The sequence below is a fragment of the Chrysemys picta genome, chromosome 3 (genome assembly GCF_011386835.1).
Source record: "Chrysemys picta bellii isolate R12L10 chromosome 3, ASM1138683v2, whole genome shotgun sequence".
Lineage (NCBI taxonomy): Eukaryota > Metazoa > Chordata > Testudines > Emydidae > Chrysemys > Chrysemys picta.
In genome coordinates, this window is record NC_088793.1 from 14,835,352 (window position 1) to 14,853,027 (window position 17,676).

At 42.4% G+C, this 17,676-nt stretch overlaps 1 protein-coding gene across 3 annotated transcripts in view; it reads left to right on the forward strand.

The window, feature by feature from the left end:
• Positions 1 to 17,676, forward strand: part of PKHD1 (PKHD1 ciliary IPT domain containing fibrocystin/polyductin) — a 380,982-nt gene that overhangs the window by 183,037 nt on the left and 180,269 nt on the right. For all 3 annotated transcript variants that reach the window (XR_010599356.1, XM_065587493.1, XM_065587494.1), the window contains exons 38-40: positions 9,396 to 9,603; positions 11,820 to 11,977; positions 14,595 to 14,789. Coding sequence is in view for 2 of the 3 variants with exons in the window: in XM_065587493.1 (XP_065443565.1) it covers positions 9,396 to 9,603; positions 11,820 to 11,977; positions 14,595 to 14,789 (561 nt within the window). In the remaining variant the exon portion in view is untranslated. The remainder of the gene's footprint in view (positions 1 to 9,395; positions 9,604 to 11,819; positions 11,978 to 14,594; positions 14,790 to 17,676) is intronic.

Consider the following 17,676-nt stretch of genomic DNA (forward strand, 5'->3'; position numbering starts at 1 on the left):
TAAACACATGTTTATTTTGTTTTTCTCCCTTTGCCATTTGACTCCACTGATTGCAACCTTGGTGGTAACCCCTTGCCCCTGAGTTCTCCTTCTGTTGCCCTCAACTCCCAGCTCTGCAAATCTGCCACTTATTACTTGTTCAAAACTGCTGATGTATTCAACTCCCTTGAGTCCACTTCCGGTGAAATCCTCATCCGTGCCATCTTCTCTTGCATTGTCCCTTACAAAAAAAAAATCACACTCATTACCACTGGATGGAGCTCCCTTCCCTGAAGCCCTCAAAAGTCCCAAGTCTCCAGATTTCAGCACTTAGAGAAAGCTATTGTCTACCTTTCCCAAAGACTCAGTGAAGTAGGTCATCCTCGTCCTTGGAGAACTTGTTGGCTCCCATTCATTTCAGGATTCAGTTCAAAATTCCTCTCCCTGGGCTTGATTCAGCTTTGCCCTGCACTCACGTCGTCATTTACACTGCAAAGTGGATGTAAAATGGTGCCAGACTGATCTGGGGGCATCTTACACCCACTTTGTGCTGGAGTACAGGTGCACAGCACTGGCAAATGAGGCCCCTCCATGGAATTGCCTGTTTCAATCAGATGTTCTGGGCCAGTTCCTCAGCTGGTTTAAATCAGCGTAGCTCCATTGAAGCTGATTTGCAGAAGTTGAGGATCTGGGCCTCTCCTTCTTGCTCCTTTTACTTATCTAGGATCAATCTCCACTCTGTAGTGTCACACTATAGCTTGGCGTGAGAGTCTTCATCTCTGCAGCTTCACTAGCCAAAATAGCCTTCCCTGCATCTCTGCGCTGTATCAGCTCACCCCCCTCTTTGAAACCTTGCCATTAATAATACATTGTCTCCCTTGCTCCTGCCTCTTAATTTCTGTCTCCCTCTTCGTGTTGCCTTATGACTATGAGGCTTGACTTTTCCATTATGCCTTGGGGAGCTGGACACTCAACTCCTTTTGGAAGTTCGCACTGAAACCCCTGAGTTACTTTTGGAACTCCCACCTATAGACTTTAATTAATTTGCCCTACAATGTCACAGCACCATGCTGTTTGTATTTTATCCCACCTACTGCCTGCTCTCTTTATTATTTAGCTCTGTAAAGTGGTTTGGGATGCAGTTTATATGAAAGACACTTGACCAAACAAAGTTGCATTGCATCGAGTCTGAGAGGTGCTGTATAAAACATTTTACACTGTGGAGTAGTGAGTTAGTTTTTAGTGTATTGACAGTTGCTTCATGTCTTTATTTTATAATGTATTATTGTCCCTGGCACTGTTTCTGCAAAATGTAATTGGCTGATATTGCAGGATCAGGGCTTGGAGGAAATTTCTTTTAAGTGAAGTCAGCAGTTGTGCGAGGTGCCAGATTAACAGTCCTGCAGAATGACTAGGCGGGTGAGGTATTATCTTTTATTGGACCAACTTCTGATGATGAGAGAGATATGCTTGTGAGCTACACACAGCTCTTCTTCAGGTCCTGAGGAAGAGTTCTGTGTAGCTCGAAAGCCTATCCCTCTCACCAATGAAAGTTGGTCCAATAAAAGATATTACCTCACCCACCTTGTATCTCTAATATCCTGAGACTGACACCACTACAACGTTACATACAGTCCTTTAGAATGACATTGTCTTCTACTTATCTCCCAAGCAGGAAGTACAACACCAGCAGTAGCAATGCAAGATTACCCCGTAATACTTTCCCCAATATTCTTCTGCTATGGATTCGTCCAGTGGTCAGATTATTCATTGCAAATGAAACTCCTGCCACTTCTACCTCTTCTTTCTGTCTGCAGATAGTTTGCAAACCCATCCTGATTTCTGCAGGTTTATTTGTATTATTCATAAGTGTCCACACCATCCACACTCCTCTAGCTCCAACAAGGAACTGAACTCATTAGGGTCCTGCAGCTCTTTTTATACTAGCCTGCTGGGCTCTAATTGGCTGCTTCCCCAAAACCACTCTAGGACATTTGGAGGACTTCTCTTCTGCTCCTCTTTGGGATGGAGTGTGGTAGGAGCCTGAGGCCTCCAAGTAGGGCCGGCTCCAGCTTTTTTGCCGCCCCAAGCGTTGAAGAAAAAAAAAAGCCTCATTCTTCAGTGGCAATTCGGCGGTCGGTCCTTCTCTCCGAGAGGGACTGAGGGCCCCGCTGCCGAATTACCACCGAAAACCCGGACGTACCGCCCCTTCCCATTGGCCGCCCCAAGCACCTGCTTCCTGCGCTGGTGCCTGGAGCCAGCCCTGCCTCCAGGCTATCACACACATCTTATCATGTTGTGTCCCTTTTTTCATCTGGTGCTCCACCAATGATACTAACCTCGACTGCCTGCTAGTCCACTTCTCCCATGAGCACTCTAGTAGGGAGGGAGAATAATTAGCAAGTTATTTTGTTTTTTAAGTAACATTAAAAAAGAAACAACAAATAGGGTAAAATGATTCCTTGATGGGTTGATTTCTCTCTTTAGTAAAGCTTGGGTGTAATTATGGAACCTTTGACTCCATGTGGAAAAAAAACAACTTCAAACAGTAATCAAGTCTGGGTTTTGAACCCAGGCCTGCAGTACCCCAGGCAGCTGCCACCCTGAAGCTCTTTAGAGCTACTGGAAAAGGGGGCAGGTAAAACTCTAGCTGGCCAAGAGCTCCTGATTGGGAGAGATGTCTGTCCCCGCCAATTGGCTCAAATGCAATGTTTAAGCCAGAAGGTGGCACAGGAAGCTGTCTGAACAGCTAGGTGAATTTATGGCTGTCTACTGCTTTGAGGCTCTGCCTCCTTGCTTGCACCCTGAGCCCTGCCTTCCATCCTGTTCCTGCCCTCCTTATCCCAGATATCCATCTGCTGCTGGTTCCTGCTTACCTGCCTCACTCCAGGTCCATGCTCATATGCCCTACGTCTGATGCTTGGCCTGACCCTTGATTCTATCTCTGGCTATGTCCTCCTGGCTCTAGTTTCTGGCTCCTGACTTGCATGGTTAGGCCTGATTGCCCATGCCCTGGTCCTTACAGTAACCCAAGCTGGAAACAGACTGTCCCGTTCATACACACAGAAGGCATTCAAAGATGGTTCAGAATAACAGGATGTAAATGCCTGAGTTTTCTGTTATGCCAGTGTAAATCTATTGACTTCAGTGCAGTTACTCCTGACTGTCGGAGTGCAAGTGAGAGAAAAATCAGGCCAACGGACAGAGGGCTCACAGAAAACAAAAGAGTAAACTAAGAGGAAAGCTTGCTTAACATAATTTGAAAAATGATGTATTGGATGCAACATCTACCCTTGGTGATTTCTGGTATTATTACTTTTCTTTAGTACAACCAGGGAGGACAATAACTCTCTGTGGGCTAACGGTAAATTATGATCTATTGCAGAGGAGTGAGGGAAAATGTATCATAGGAAGTTGAATATGTGCCACATGCTCTCCCTGATGCTGTTGCACAAGTCGGATCTCACTGGACACGTCTGTTTGAATGTCTGCTGGAGAAAAGGGAATGTAAAAAGTCAGAGCAAACGTCATCTAGTGAAGAAAGAAGGGCAAAGGGCACTGGACTGAAAGGGATTGGTGACTGCGGGCTTTGGAGTGTGTCCACTTATAAGGGTGAGGGACTGGAAGCCAGAAGTCTGCTCCCAACTTTACCACTAATTTAGTTGTAGCCGAAGGGTGGTGTAACTTTGCCTTCCAGAGCCCCAAACATGCTTCTTTTGAAGTCAATGGAAGATTTGTCATTGACACCATCAGGCCCAGGTTTTGGGTCTATGTCTCCTTTTACCCTTCTACTTGGGGATACCTCTAGGACACATGTGTCAAACTCAAGGCCCGCGGGCCATATCCGGCCCGCCATACAATTATATCCGGCCCGCGAAATCGTTTTATATATCTGTTTTTAATGGCCCTGTGATATGACGCCCCAATAACACACACTACAAATCCCATGATGCAGTGCAATTGCCGCCAACGGCAAGCCGCGGTTCAAGTTCGCGGTCTGTTGATGTATACAACGCTAATATCAAATCAAAGCTAGACCCCAACAATGGCCAAGAGAAAAATTGATTCTGAAAACCGAGGCTTTCAAAGCCGGTGGGAAAATGAGTATATGTTTACTGAAATTGCAGGTAAACCAGTGTGTCTCCTTTGCGGGAGTAATATCGCTGTAATGAAGGAGTATAACCTAAGACGGCACTACGAGACGAAACATGAGAACAAATTCAAAAACCTGAGCGCAGGACAGAAGCTACAAAAGGTAGAGGAGTTGAAGAAGAATTTGACATCCCAGCAGAAGTTTTTCACCAAAGCAAAATCACAAAGTGAAGCTGCTGTGAAAGCAAGTTTCATTGTGGCCGAAGAGATCGCCAAATCAGGACGGCCGTTTACCGAGGGGGAATTCGTAAAGAATTGTATGATGAAAGTGTGCGACGTCCTTTGTCCAGATAAAACGCGAGCGTTTGCAAATGTAAGCCTCAGCAGAAACACTGTTGCTAATCGGGTTTGTGAGATGGCGACTGATTTGAAAACACAGTTGACTGAAAGAGCAAAAGATTTTGTTGCATACTCCCTTGCCGTGGATGAAACTACTGACGCGACTGACACTGCACAGCTGGCGATATTTATCCGTGGTGTGGATTCCAATTTGTGCGTAACAGAGGAAATACTGGACATTAAATCGATGCACGGGACAACGAAAGGAGAAGACATCTTTGGAAATGTATTTCAAAGTGTAACCGACATGAAACTGCCGTGGGAAAAACTCGTTGGACTTACAACAGATGGCGCACCTGCTATGTGTGGTGAAAAAAATGGACTGGTGGGAAGGATGCGCTCAAAGATGCGGGAGGAGAACTGTGCCGGTGAGTTGACAGTGTATCACTGCATCATACACCAGGAATCGCTGAGTGCTAAAGTCCTAAAAATGGATCATGTGATGAACACTGTAACACAAACCGTCAACTTTATCAGAGCCCACGGTTTAAATCACCGCCAATTCCAGTCTTTTCTGCGGGAAATAGATAGCGAGTTTGGCGATATGCCATATCATACGGAGGTCCGGTGGCTAAGTCGGGGAAAAGTTCTCAAAAGACACTTTGAGCTGCGAGAGGAAATCTGCCAGTTCATGGACAGTAAGGGGAAAGACTGCACAGTTCTGCGGGATGAAAAGTGGAAATGTGAGTTGGCGTTCCTGGCTGACATAACGTCGCATCTTAGCGCTTTAAACCTTCAACTCCAGGGACGGGAGCACATAATAACCGATATGCATGATGCAGTGAAGGCATTTCAAGTGAAGCTGCGCTTATGGGAGACACAAATGCACCAATGCAACTTGTCTCACTTTCCCTGTTGCCAAGTAATACGGAACCAAGAAAGTGCCACAGTTTTCCCAAATGCCACCTTTGCTGAAAAACTCAGCGCGCTGCGCACTGAGTTCGCACGGCGCTTCAGTGACTTTGAGGCACAGAAAAGTAACTTCGAGCTGCTTCGCAACCCATTTGCAGTCGATGTGGAAACCGCACCTGTAGAAATGCAGATGGAGCTGATAGAACTGCAATGTAACGGGACACTGAAGGCAAAGTACGACACTGCGGGGCCAGCACAGTTCACTCGCTTCATTCCTGAAGCGATGCCGCAGCTCCGCCAACATGCGGCTCGAATCCTGTCCATGTTTGGCAGCACATATCTGTGCGAGCAGCTGTTCTCTGTGATGAAAATTAACAAAACGTCACACAGGAGTCGCCTCACTGATGAACACCTGCAATCGATCCTGAGAATCTTCACAACACAGAACCTAACCCCAAACATAAACGAACTTGTTGCAAAGAAAAGACTCCAAGTATCAGGCTCTGACTAAATAGGACAAGAAAATGGAATGTTATGATTTGTTATGATTATACTTTTGCTTTAAATTCAATTTTTTATTTACATTTTCAGATTTTTTAATATTCCAGCATGTACAGATTTTGAATGTATTGTATTGACAGGATATTTTTTTATGAAGAGCAAAATATTTTAAGTTGAAATGTATTTATTTTGGAATGATATCCTGTATTTTGGTTCATATTAATGGTTAAAAAACATAAATATTTAGTCTGTTAAATAAATGGTTATACTGTTCGGCCCGCGAGTTTTGAGTTTTGGCCCCCTGTGCAATTGAGTTTGACACCCCTGCTCTAGGATCTATCTCAGCAAGCTACTGTGAGGATTAGTGAATAAGTGTCTTAAGTCAGTGGGTCTCAAACTTTTTTACTGGCGACCCCTTTCACATTGCAAGCCTCTGAGTGCAACCTCCCCCACCCCAATAAATTAAACACACTTTTTAATATATTTAACACCATTATAAATGCTGGAGGCAAGCGGGGTTTGGGGTGGAGGTTGACAGCTCGCAACCCCTCATGTGATGACCTCGCGACCCCCTGAGGGGTCCCGACCACCAATCTGAGAACCCCTGTATTAAGTGGAGCTTAACATTATTCTTCCTGGAAAAAAGGAAGAGTTTTTGTGTTCAAAATTTTATGATTTTTTTCCCCCATGTTGTGGACAAAAGGTTTTTAATGCATTTTTTCTAAATAACAATTTTTATTTCATTTAAAAAAAATGCATTTTGAATGTTTATTCACCTCCCTTCTGTCACTTATTTACTTACTTGCAGGCGGGAAAAGTGAGAAAAATAAAAAAATAAAATAACTACAAAAAGTCAGAGCATGGGATTTTTTGCCTCATTTCAATGGAAAATTTTCAAAATTTCAAAAACATTCAGAAATGTGTTGAAAAATCTTCTTCAAAATTTTATTAGCAAAAAAGACAAAAAAGTCATTGTCAAAAAATTGTCATTGTTGAATAATGACAAAAAATGTCATCGTCATCAAAATCTTATTTTTCAACAATCACAAAACCAACACCTTTTAGTTTAGAAAAAAAGGTTTCTACCGAGTCTTTTGTTTAGGTACATTGGGTCAAATCCTGGCTCCATTGAAGTAATGGCAAATTGCTCATTGTTTTCAATGGGGCCGCACATTCCCCATTGCCTTTATGCAGAACCTTTCACCAAGGATTTCAGAGTATTATTACCCACAGTAGCTCATTTCCATTCCCTTAAGCGTGGTCTACTCTAAAAAGTTTGGTCGACCCATCTACGTTGCTCAGTGACATGAAAAATCCACACCTCTGAGCAATGTAGTTGAGCCGACCTAATCCCTGTTGTAGAAAGCACTAAATGGATGGAAGAATTCTTCTGGTGACTTAGCTACCACCTCTCAGATAGGTGGATTACCTACGCCAATGGGAGGGGGCCTCCCATCAGCATAGGCAGTGTCTACACTGAAGAGCTACAGTGGCACAGCCTTGTAAGTATTCTCATCCTTCTTATCAACCTGTCTGTACTGGGCTAGCTTGATTATCACTTCAAAAGTTTTTTTTCTCTTACTTAATTGGCCTCTCAGAGTTGGTAAGACAACTCCCACCTGTTCATGCTCTCTGTATGTGTGTACATATATCTCCTCAATATATGTTCCATTCTATATGCATCCGAAGAAGTGGGCTGTAGTCCACGAAAGCTTATGCTCTAATAAATTTGTTAGTCTCTAAGGTGCCACAAGTACTCCTGTTCTTTTAGCTGCTCTAGTGTTTTACATGTAGACAAGTTCTTAGAGGTCATCTTCAGAGAGATACTTGTACTATCACAGGGGTCGGCAACCTTCATCACGCAGCCCATAAGGGTAATCCAAAGGTGGGCTGTGAGACATTTTGTTTACATTGACCATCCACAGGCACAGCCCCCTCCCAGCTCCCAGTGTCTGCGGTTTGCCGTTCCCAGCCAGAGGGAGCTGCGGAAAGTGGCAGGCCGCAGGGATGGTCAGCGTAAACAAAATGTCTTGTGGCCTGCCTTTGGATTACCCTCATGGGCTATGTGCTGAAGGTTGCCGACACCTGTACTATAACTATATTTCCAACATTTCTTTGATGTGTCAGTGTTAACTCATTAAGTCATATCTACATTAAGGTTCTGTCTAGATACGGATCCATATTATAGGGTTAAGACAGGATTTCCAAAGCCGTGTGGAGAGATGGTATAATCAAGAGATAAAGGCAATGCATCACTTTATTTTAATAAGCAACAGAGAGTCCTGTGGCACCTTTAAGACTAACAGATGTATTGGAGCATAAGCTTTCATGGGTGAATGCGCACTTCATCGGATGCATGCATGCATCCGACGAAGTGGGCATTCACCCACGAAAGCTTATGTTCCAGTACATCTATTAGTCTTAAAGGTGCCACAGGACTCTCTGTTGCTTTTTACAGATCCAGATTAACACGGCTACCCCTCTGATACTTTATTTTAATAGTTATTCATCAACATATTATTTAAACCATATTCAGTTCCTGGCAGGCTTATTCTGGCCAGAGGCTTTTTTCAAATGGTTTTAAAAGCCAGAATGATCAAGATATTTGTTATGTCCCGTATCTGGTGCATTTCATCCAGAAGGATCCCAGGACACCTATGTGCAGCCATCTCCTGCACAGAACATGGCAACCCTTCAACAGCACACCACTACGTTGCACAACAGTTCAGGGCAGGAAGCAAGGAAGCAGATGATATGAAATGGAAACTTATGAGGAATTTAGATTATTTGAATGTAATAATGTAGATTGGGATTTGGAGAGACATTTTCTATATAAATGTGTAAAACAAAAAACAAAACAATGCAACAAAAATGTTCAGGAAAACGACAATAATTGCGCATAGCACTGCAATATCATTAACAATTCAGTATTTTTTTAATTATAGCTTAAAATGGCCAGCTTTTCCCAGCTGGGAGGCAATCACTAGTCTCTTGAATATATTGGCCATGGTATTCTTTCTGTTCTCTGATTTAGAGATGGCTATGCAAACGCATCTGGCACAAACACTCATTCTCATGGATCGTCACAAGGCTTTCGCTTTCCACAAACATCCTTTTGAACAACCAACCACACTTGTTCAAATATTTGCAGCAAATGAAATCAGTAGAGTGGGAAAACCATGAATTCGCTGTGACAGTGTTTCTGTTTTAGTAATCCAACAAATGATCACAGATACTCTTTTGTAGTATTGACAAAGGCTATGTCTACACTTAAACCGCTAGAGTGGCTCAGCTGCAGCACTTCTGTGTAGAAACACTACAGCAACAGGAAGGGTGCTCCCATTGCTGTAGTTAATACACCTCCCTGAGAGGTGGTTGCTAGGTCATTGGAACAATTCTTCCGACCTAGTGCTATCTACACTTAATTACGTTGTTCAGGAGTGTGGATTTTTCATGCCCCTTGAGCAATGTAGCTGGGTCAAAGTAACTTTAGCACCCAGCTAATGTGATTTGTCGAGTCCTCCTTTGTGACGGATAACTACCCAGTTCATTTCTTCATGTATTATTCCTAGGTTGGGTGCCAGAAGTGGTGTTCACACACCTGAAGTCAGCAGCTTGCGTTAACGACTCTAGGATATTCCTAGAGGAGCCTGTCGACTGGCAGCCTGGTGATGAAGTTATTGTGAGTGGAACCGGTCCTGGAGATACGTATCGGCAAGAGGAAATTGTCACAATTGAGGCAGTGAACAACACTGAACTCTACCTTAGATCACCTCTCAGGTAAGTGGGTCTTGGGGGATCCCAACAACAGGTAGCTAACTTGTGGTTTGTCTACACAGGAAGTTATTCTTGATTAAGTATTCCTGGTTAACTCCCTATGTAGATGCTCTTATTCCAGAATAAGTGTTAATCCAGAATAGTTAATCTGTTTTAAATTATTACAGATTATTTTTCATATGTAGAAAAAAAGTCAGTAAAGCATGGGAGTCAGGATCAGGAATCGCAACAATTCCAATATAAAGGGATGACAATATTATATAAATACCTTTCTTTGAGAAGTTTTACAGAAACTGACATCACCCTGTAATGATATATTCCAGTGTGCGTCAAGAGCAAACCAAGAACCAGCCAGTGGACTTTGAACAAGCTGCAGAGAGCTTTTCCATAGCAATTAAACCTTCAAAACTGTTATGAAAAACGCTACAACTGCAGGCACAAAAACAGCTTCTCACCCTTATTTATGATAATGACTCTCCCTGCCCCCCCCCCCCCCCAAAAAAAAAACCAACCTCTGATGACATTTTACTGAACCCACTTAAGAAAAATTTACTCTGAACAGGAGAGTAGAATTTGCAAAGCTGAGTTAGGTAACATTTATTTCTTAGTAGAAACAACAAGGAGTCTGTTAAAGACTAACAGATTTATTAGTCTTTTTAAGGTGCCACTGGACTCCTTGTTGTTTTTGTCGATACAGACTAACACGGCTACCCCTCTGATATTTCTTAGTAGAATGACCCTATTGGACATTGAGCTTATTTGTTTTGCTTTAATTTTCCTTTTCTTTGCCAGGGCACATACAGCTGGGGCATTTCCAAAAATAAAACAAACAACCCAAGTGTAATAAAAATGTTCATTCTTTTTGGATAGTGGTGTCTGAGATGGTCCTGGTTGCCCAGTGGTGGTAGTCTGTGCTTCCATGTTGGAGATAACATTACAGAGTCTTCTCAGGTTACTAGAGATTGATGCCCTTAATTATTAAAGTGGGGTACAGAGTAAAATAATGTGTGGTGGATGTGGGTATCATAAGTCCTACATTTGGTCTCTAGTTGCCTGAAAAATGCTGGCCAAGAAAAGCAATATTTGGAGATCATTAGGGCCCTATGTATTCTGAATAGGGCTGGTCAACAATTTTCCAATGAAACTGTTTTTCACTGGAAAATTGGGGTTTTGACTAAATGAAAATTTTTGCAAAAAGTGTCTGTGGAAAAAATGATTTTGTGGTTGTTGTTGACTAACTGAATGCCCCAAACCAAACTATTTTGATTTGGAAATGCCGCTACAGGGCCTCTCAGGAGCTGTAGTTTGATTGTCTCTGGCCCCTAATCTGCTGTATTCACTGGGCTCCTGCCCAAACTACATCTCTCATGATGTACCAGGGCTTGGGACTCATGTAATGCAGCACCCCCTGTCTCTACGAGAGGAGACCAAGTTGCAGCATGGGGGATGTAGTCCAACCAGGGAGCCTGGCCTATAGAAGAGGATAGGAGCATGAGGCACTCAAACTAAAACTGTCCTGAAATACCATGGTAACATTTCCAACTAAAAATATGTTGGGTTTTGGCTAAAATATTTCATTATATGAATTTCCACCAAAAATCAAAATTCTCTGTTCCCCTCCCACACAGCCCCCCTTTTTTGACCAGCTATATTTCTGAATAGGATAGAGATAGGATGGAATAAATGATCAAAGCTCAAACATATAAAACTGCAACAAAACTGTTACTAAACTAGTGAGGATTTGCCAATGATTGCAATGGCAATAGAATTGGGCCCCATACCACAATTGTCTGAAATATACAGATGTCACCTGAGAGCATAATTTGGCTCATACTATTAAACTTCAGCCTGGGTCACTCTAGGTGAACTTTTCTATGAACCTGATGTGAGTTTAGGGTCATAATGAAGGAATCTGGTGGATTCAGATTTCATTCTGATTTTGTGTGTGTGTGTGTGTGTGTGTGCATAGAACATATTGAAACCTTTTTAAACCAACCAGAGTCTTTCCATACTCCCAAACCCTTTTATAATTCATAGGAATTTGCTGTTGTAGTTATGAAATAGAGATGCACTCAGAGCTAGAGCCTGGAACTTAACAAAACTAGTTTGGACCCAGCTCTGAATTGTGAAGTTTCCATCTCTAAGCTCAGGATGAACGGATGCTTCCTGCAGACGTTCCGGCAGTCATGTTCTTGTGTCTGTTGCTATGCTTTGTATAGGTACCCTCACAGCTCTGGAGAAGAGTGGGTGCATGGGCAGCGCTTTGCTCTGAAAGCTGTTGTGGCATTGCTTAGCAGGAGAATTGTTGTCCGAGGAAACCTCACCAGAGAAAGGATGTCCCACCTAAGGGAGTGTGCCGAAGCAGGTGTGTCAGGAGGTAAGAAGATTCTTTGGATAGAGACATGTTCAGAGGAAAATAAATAAATAAAGGCAGTATTCTTACTTTGACATCACATTATGGTATATCATTTTGTTAGAAATCCTTCTGAACAGAATAACTTTGAAGCCCACTCAGCACCAGGAAAGTGAACTTATCTTTCCAGAGATTGTTTGACATGAAAGTATGAAGTCTCAGCAGTTGAACTGAATTTCCTTGTTATCTTGCAGATGTGTTATCCTCATGTTGTTGTTGCAAGCCATCTTCGGAAACCCCCCACCACCTTTTTTAAATGAGCCTAAAGTGGTAAAAAAGAGGATATCTTTTGAAAATAATGTTTCCGTGTACATATTATGTTAAACTTTTAATTGTGTTTACTAATTAGTGACTTGAAGAAAATCTCCCAATCCTTTCTGTAGTCTTGAGTGTAGAAGACTGAGATGTTACTAAGTGCATTTGTAAAACATGATCAAATAAAGATAATTGGTTTGATTTCTTATCACTTACAGTGGTTTTATGCCTGTATAACTCCACTGACTTCCAGGGCAGGGTTCCTGATTCACCCAGCAGTTCTTGTGTAAAAGAGAGCAGAACCACACCCAGTGACTGTAATTTGGGGTGCTAATTAGGACGGCTGACTGCACATGCTTTCCTTTAAAACTAAAATTCTGTCTGCTTTAAACTTTCGACACAAGACTTCATTTGGTATGCAGCAGCCAATTGCTGGTATAGCCCCATGGGTTTACTCTGGCACCCAGGAATATTGTCACTGATATGCAGTAGGAGTGGGCGTGGTTTTATTTGTGTTAGAGTGAAGCTGTGGTTGTCAGAGGAATAACAAGAAGATGATTTGGGTGGTGTCAGATTGTCTGGAGCGGCTCATGACTGTGAGTGCCTTACTCAGGGCAGACTGTCAAAAAACAGGGCAGACACCCCAATCTGGTGGTGTGTTCTGTAATTCGATTTCATCAAACCAGTAACAAATGTGAACTCCTGGATCATTTATACCAGTCTTATCATAGAGTCACAGACAGTCCTGTTAGATTCTCCAGTCTATCTTTCCAGCCAGACAAACTGGATTTTGTGATAAGAGGTCATTTAAACCAAAAATCACATCACATTTAGGTTGCTCCCAGTCCCAAGAGACTAGTCACTTACCCCAGATCTCTAGATCTTACACCAAAGACAATGCTGGTAGCCAATTCTGTAGTACGCTAACTAAAGGTTTATTAGTTAAGAAAAGGAAATGAGAGTTATTGAGAGGTTAAGGCAGGTCAAATATATGTACAGGTGAGTCACAGTTTGTAATTCCAAATGGCGGCAGGGATGTAATAAACTGCCAGTTTCCCAAAAGTCTTTTCAGGGTTCCCAGATAGTCTCTGGGGACTCTGCTTTGCATCTGGTACACTTCCCTGTAAGAGTCCAAATAGTCCAAAGATGTAGGCTCTTTCCTGGAATCCATACTTATAGCTTCTTCTCACAGAAAACAAGCTGTGAGAAGACATGTGGGCTTTTCCTCTGGTGATGGAGAGAGGAACGCATTTTGAGTCTTTGACCTCCGATCATCACACACAATGCCCACTTGCTTCGAAATGAGCTCTTTTCTGTTAACGTTCTTTGTTTGAATTGCACAAGGCTTCTTTCTCATTTGACGGCTCGTTTGGTGGGTTACTTAGTTACAGGGGTGTATACAATGTACATGTTTGCTACTCCATTATACCAGGATACAGATAAGTGAAAACAATGAACGTAACATCCCACTCGTTTTCATGAAGTTTAAGCACCAAATACACTCTTCTACATTTAACAACCACTTTTATCTATACTAATACACAAGTGAATTGCCCTGCAGCTCTGGCATGAGCTGGCACCTTGGTTGCAGCGTCACAGTGGATTTTGTTGTTACAGTTCTTTCTTAAAAATAAGAGAAAATAAATAAAATAGTGCTGTTAAAAGTGACCAGACAGTGTTGGAGACTGCAATTCTCTCTATAGCCTCAGAACAGGCACAGCTTGGGCAGTGGTAGTACAAATCTCCATATGCTACCCACCTGTGTGCCTCATGTCTGACCTGGAAGAGCCATCTCTAGGGACAAGGGGGTTGTTCATACTCAATCCCATTTAAATCCTCTCTAACCTTTGCCAACAAGAGAGAGGTGTGATCTGAGTGCCAGTCATGGAGCCCTGCTTCCATCTTTGACCCTGAACAAGTTGCTACTTAAGCTCTGTGTCTCACTTTTCCCCACTTGCCAGGTGGGGGTAATAATCTTTACTTACACCTCTGAGAGGTACTGTGAAGAGCTAATGTTCATAAAGAATTTTGAAGTATTCTCATTGCAGTTTAATTCAAATACATCCATGCCCAATCGCCTTTTCACGAATCTGACCCAAAGTAAATCAATGTCAAATTCATCTTTCCCAGGCACAGATCTATTTAGAACTGAACAGAAGGAGCTTACCGAAGCATAAAATGACTTCAGCTTCCTGCAGGTTTCAATATACGTCCCTCTAAAAAGGATCAGCTCTTATGCATGGAAAGACATGGTTTAGGACTTTGCATGGAGCATAGAGTCACTGTGGAGCTGTGCCGTTGACAGACTCTCTCTGCTGTATTTCAGATGCCTCGGCATGTCTGTACAAGAGGAGTGAGAGGACGCTAGGATCCCGGGATATGGGGGCCGTTGTTATTGTGCAGGCTTTCCAGGGTGAGGACAGTCACATCCATTTGGAAGGTGTTCAATTCCAGCACGTGGGCCAAGCATTCCAGCAGCAACTGAGCGCACTGACCATTGCCGGGGATGCCCGTATGACTGGTGAGAGACTGGTTAGGGCCCTTGCCTAGCACTTGGGAGACCTCAGTTCAGTTACCTGCTCTGCCACCAACTTCCTCTGTGAACTCAGCCAAGTCACTTGGCCTCTCTGTGCTTCAGCTCCTTATCTGTAAAATGGGGATAATAGCACTGCCCCAACTCTCGGGGGTCTTGTCAGGGTAGAGACACTAAAGACTGTGAAGTGCCGTGGGATCTATTGATGAAAACTGCTATACTGTATAAGAAATAGGTGCTATTGATGATTATTATAGATCGGAGATAGGCCCAAGAAATACCATGAATCAGGCCTCCACTGATTGAACTTGGGGCATGAAAACGATCATGAAATGGTAGAGTTCATGATTCTAAGGAATGGTAGGAAGGAGAACAGCATAATAAAGACAATGGATTTCAAGAAGGCAGACTTTAGCAAACTCAGGGAGTTGGTAGGTTAAGATCCCATGGGAAACAAGTCTAAGGGGAAAAACAATAGAAGACAGTTGGCAGTTTTTCAAAGAGACATTATTAAGGGCACAAGAGCAAACTATCCTACTGCATAGGAAAGATAGGAAGTATGGCAAGAGCCCACCCTGGCTTAACCAGGAGATCTTCAATGATCTAAAAATAAAAAAAGAGACCTACAAAAAGGGGAAACTAGGTCAAATTACAAAGGATGAATATAAACAAATAACACAAGCAATTAGAAAGGCCAAGGCACAAAACGAGCTCAAACTAGCTAGGGACATAAAGGGTAACAAGAAAACATTCTACAAACACATTAGAAGCAAGAGGAAGACCAAGGACCAATCAGGGCCGGGGGAAGGAATAATAACAGAAAATGTGGAAATGGCAGAAGTGCTTAATGATGTCATTGTTTCGGTTTTCACCAAGAAGGTCGGTGGTTATTGGACATCTAACGTATTGAATGCCACTGAAAATGAGGTAGGATCAGAAGAGGCTAAAATAGGGAAAGAAAAAGGTTACTTGGACAAATTAGATGTCTTCAAGTCACCAGGGTCTGATGAAATGCATCCTAGAATACTCGAGGGGCTGACTGAGGAGATATCTGAGCCATTAGCAATCATCTTTGAGAAGTCATGGAAGATGGGAGAGATTCCTGAAAACCAGAAAAGGGCAAATATAGTGCCCATCCTTAAATACGGAAATAAGGACAACCCAGGGAATTACAGACCAGTCAGCTTAACTTTTGTACCCAGAAAGATAATGGAGCAAATAATTAAGCAATCAATTTACAAACATCCAGAAGATAATAAGATGATAAGTAACAGTCATCATGGAGTTCTCAAAAACAAATCGTGTCAAACCAACCTGATAGCTTTCTTTGACAGTGTAACAACCTTTGTGGATGGTGGGAAGCAGTAGACGTGGTATATCTTGATTTTAGTAAAGTTTTTTATACTGTCCCACATGACCTTCTCATAAATAAACTAGGGAACTGCAACTTAGATGGAGCTACTGTAAGGTGGGTGCAAAACTGGTTGGAAAACCATTCCTAGAGAGTAGTTATCAGTGGTTCAGAATCATGCTGGAAGGGCATAATGAGTGGAGTCCCGCAGGGATCAGTTCTGGGTCCAGTTCTGTTCAATATCTTCATCAATGATTTAGATAATGGTATACAGAGTACACTTATAAAGTCTGTGGATGCTACCAAGCTGGGAGGGGTTGCAAATACTTTGGAGGATAGGATTAAAATTCAAAATGATCTGGACAACTGGAGAAATGGTCTGAAGTAAATTGGATGAAATTCAATAATGACAAATGCAAAGTACTCCATTTAGGAAGGAACAATCAGTTGCACACATACAAAATGGAAAATGACCGCCTAGGAAGGAGTACTGCGGAAAGGGATCTGGGGGTCATAGTGGACCACAAGCTAAATATGAGTCGAACAGTGTAACACTGTTGCAAAAAAAGTGAACATCATTCTGGGATGTATTAGCAGGAGTGCTGTAAGCAAGACAGGAGAAGTAATTCTTCCGCTCTTCTCTGCGCTGATTAGGCTTCAACAGGAGTATTGTGTTCAGTTTCGGGTGCCACATTTCTGGAAGGATGTGGACAAATTGGAGAGTCCAGAGAAGAACAACACAAATGATTAAAGGTCTAGAATATGTGATCTATGAGGGAAGATTGAAAAATTGGGTTTGTTTAGTTTGGAAAAGAGAAGACTGAGAGGGGACACGATAACAGTTTTCATGTAAAAGGTTGTTACAAGGAGGAGGAAGATTTTTTTTTTCTTAACCTCTGAGATAGGAGAAGAAGCAATGGGCTTAAATTACAGCAAGGGAGGTTTAGGTTGGACATTAGGAAAAACTTCCTAACTGTCAGGGTGGTTAAACACTGGAATAAATTGCCTAGGGAGGTTGTGGAATCTCCATGATTGGAGATTTTTAAGAGCAGGTTAGACAAACACCCATCAGGAATGGTCTAGATAATATAGTCCTGCCATGAGTGGAGGGGACTGGACTAGATGACCTCTTGAGGTCCCTTCCAATGCTATAATTCTATGATTCTATGTTTTCTTCAAAATCCACATTCCAAACCAAACCAAATTTTGTATTTAGGGGACTCTGTCCATGCTCCATGAAATGTGTTTTGTACTGGGGTGGTTCGATTTAAATAGGAAATCCACATTAAGTTTTATCCATTCCTAGAACTCAACCCCTAATGAATCTTGTTGAAGATTTTAAGATATTTAATTGTTTTTCCCCTCTGCATAGCAGCCCGCCTCAAATTATAGTTCATTTTTGCTGCTTCTCTGTATAATCATGGTCTGGCCAGCACTGGAAACAGAAGTAAAATACTAAGAATGAGCATATTTCATTAGTTTCAGTCTAGCAACTGGAAAGCAGGAAGAGCTGGAAAGCTCATG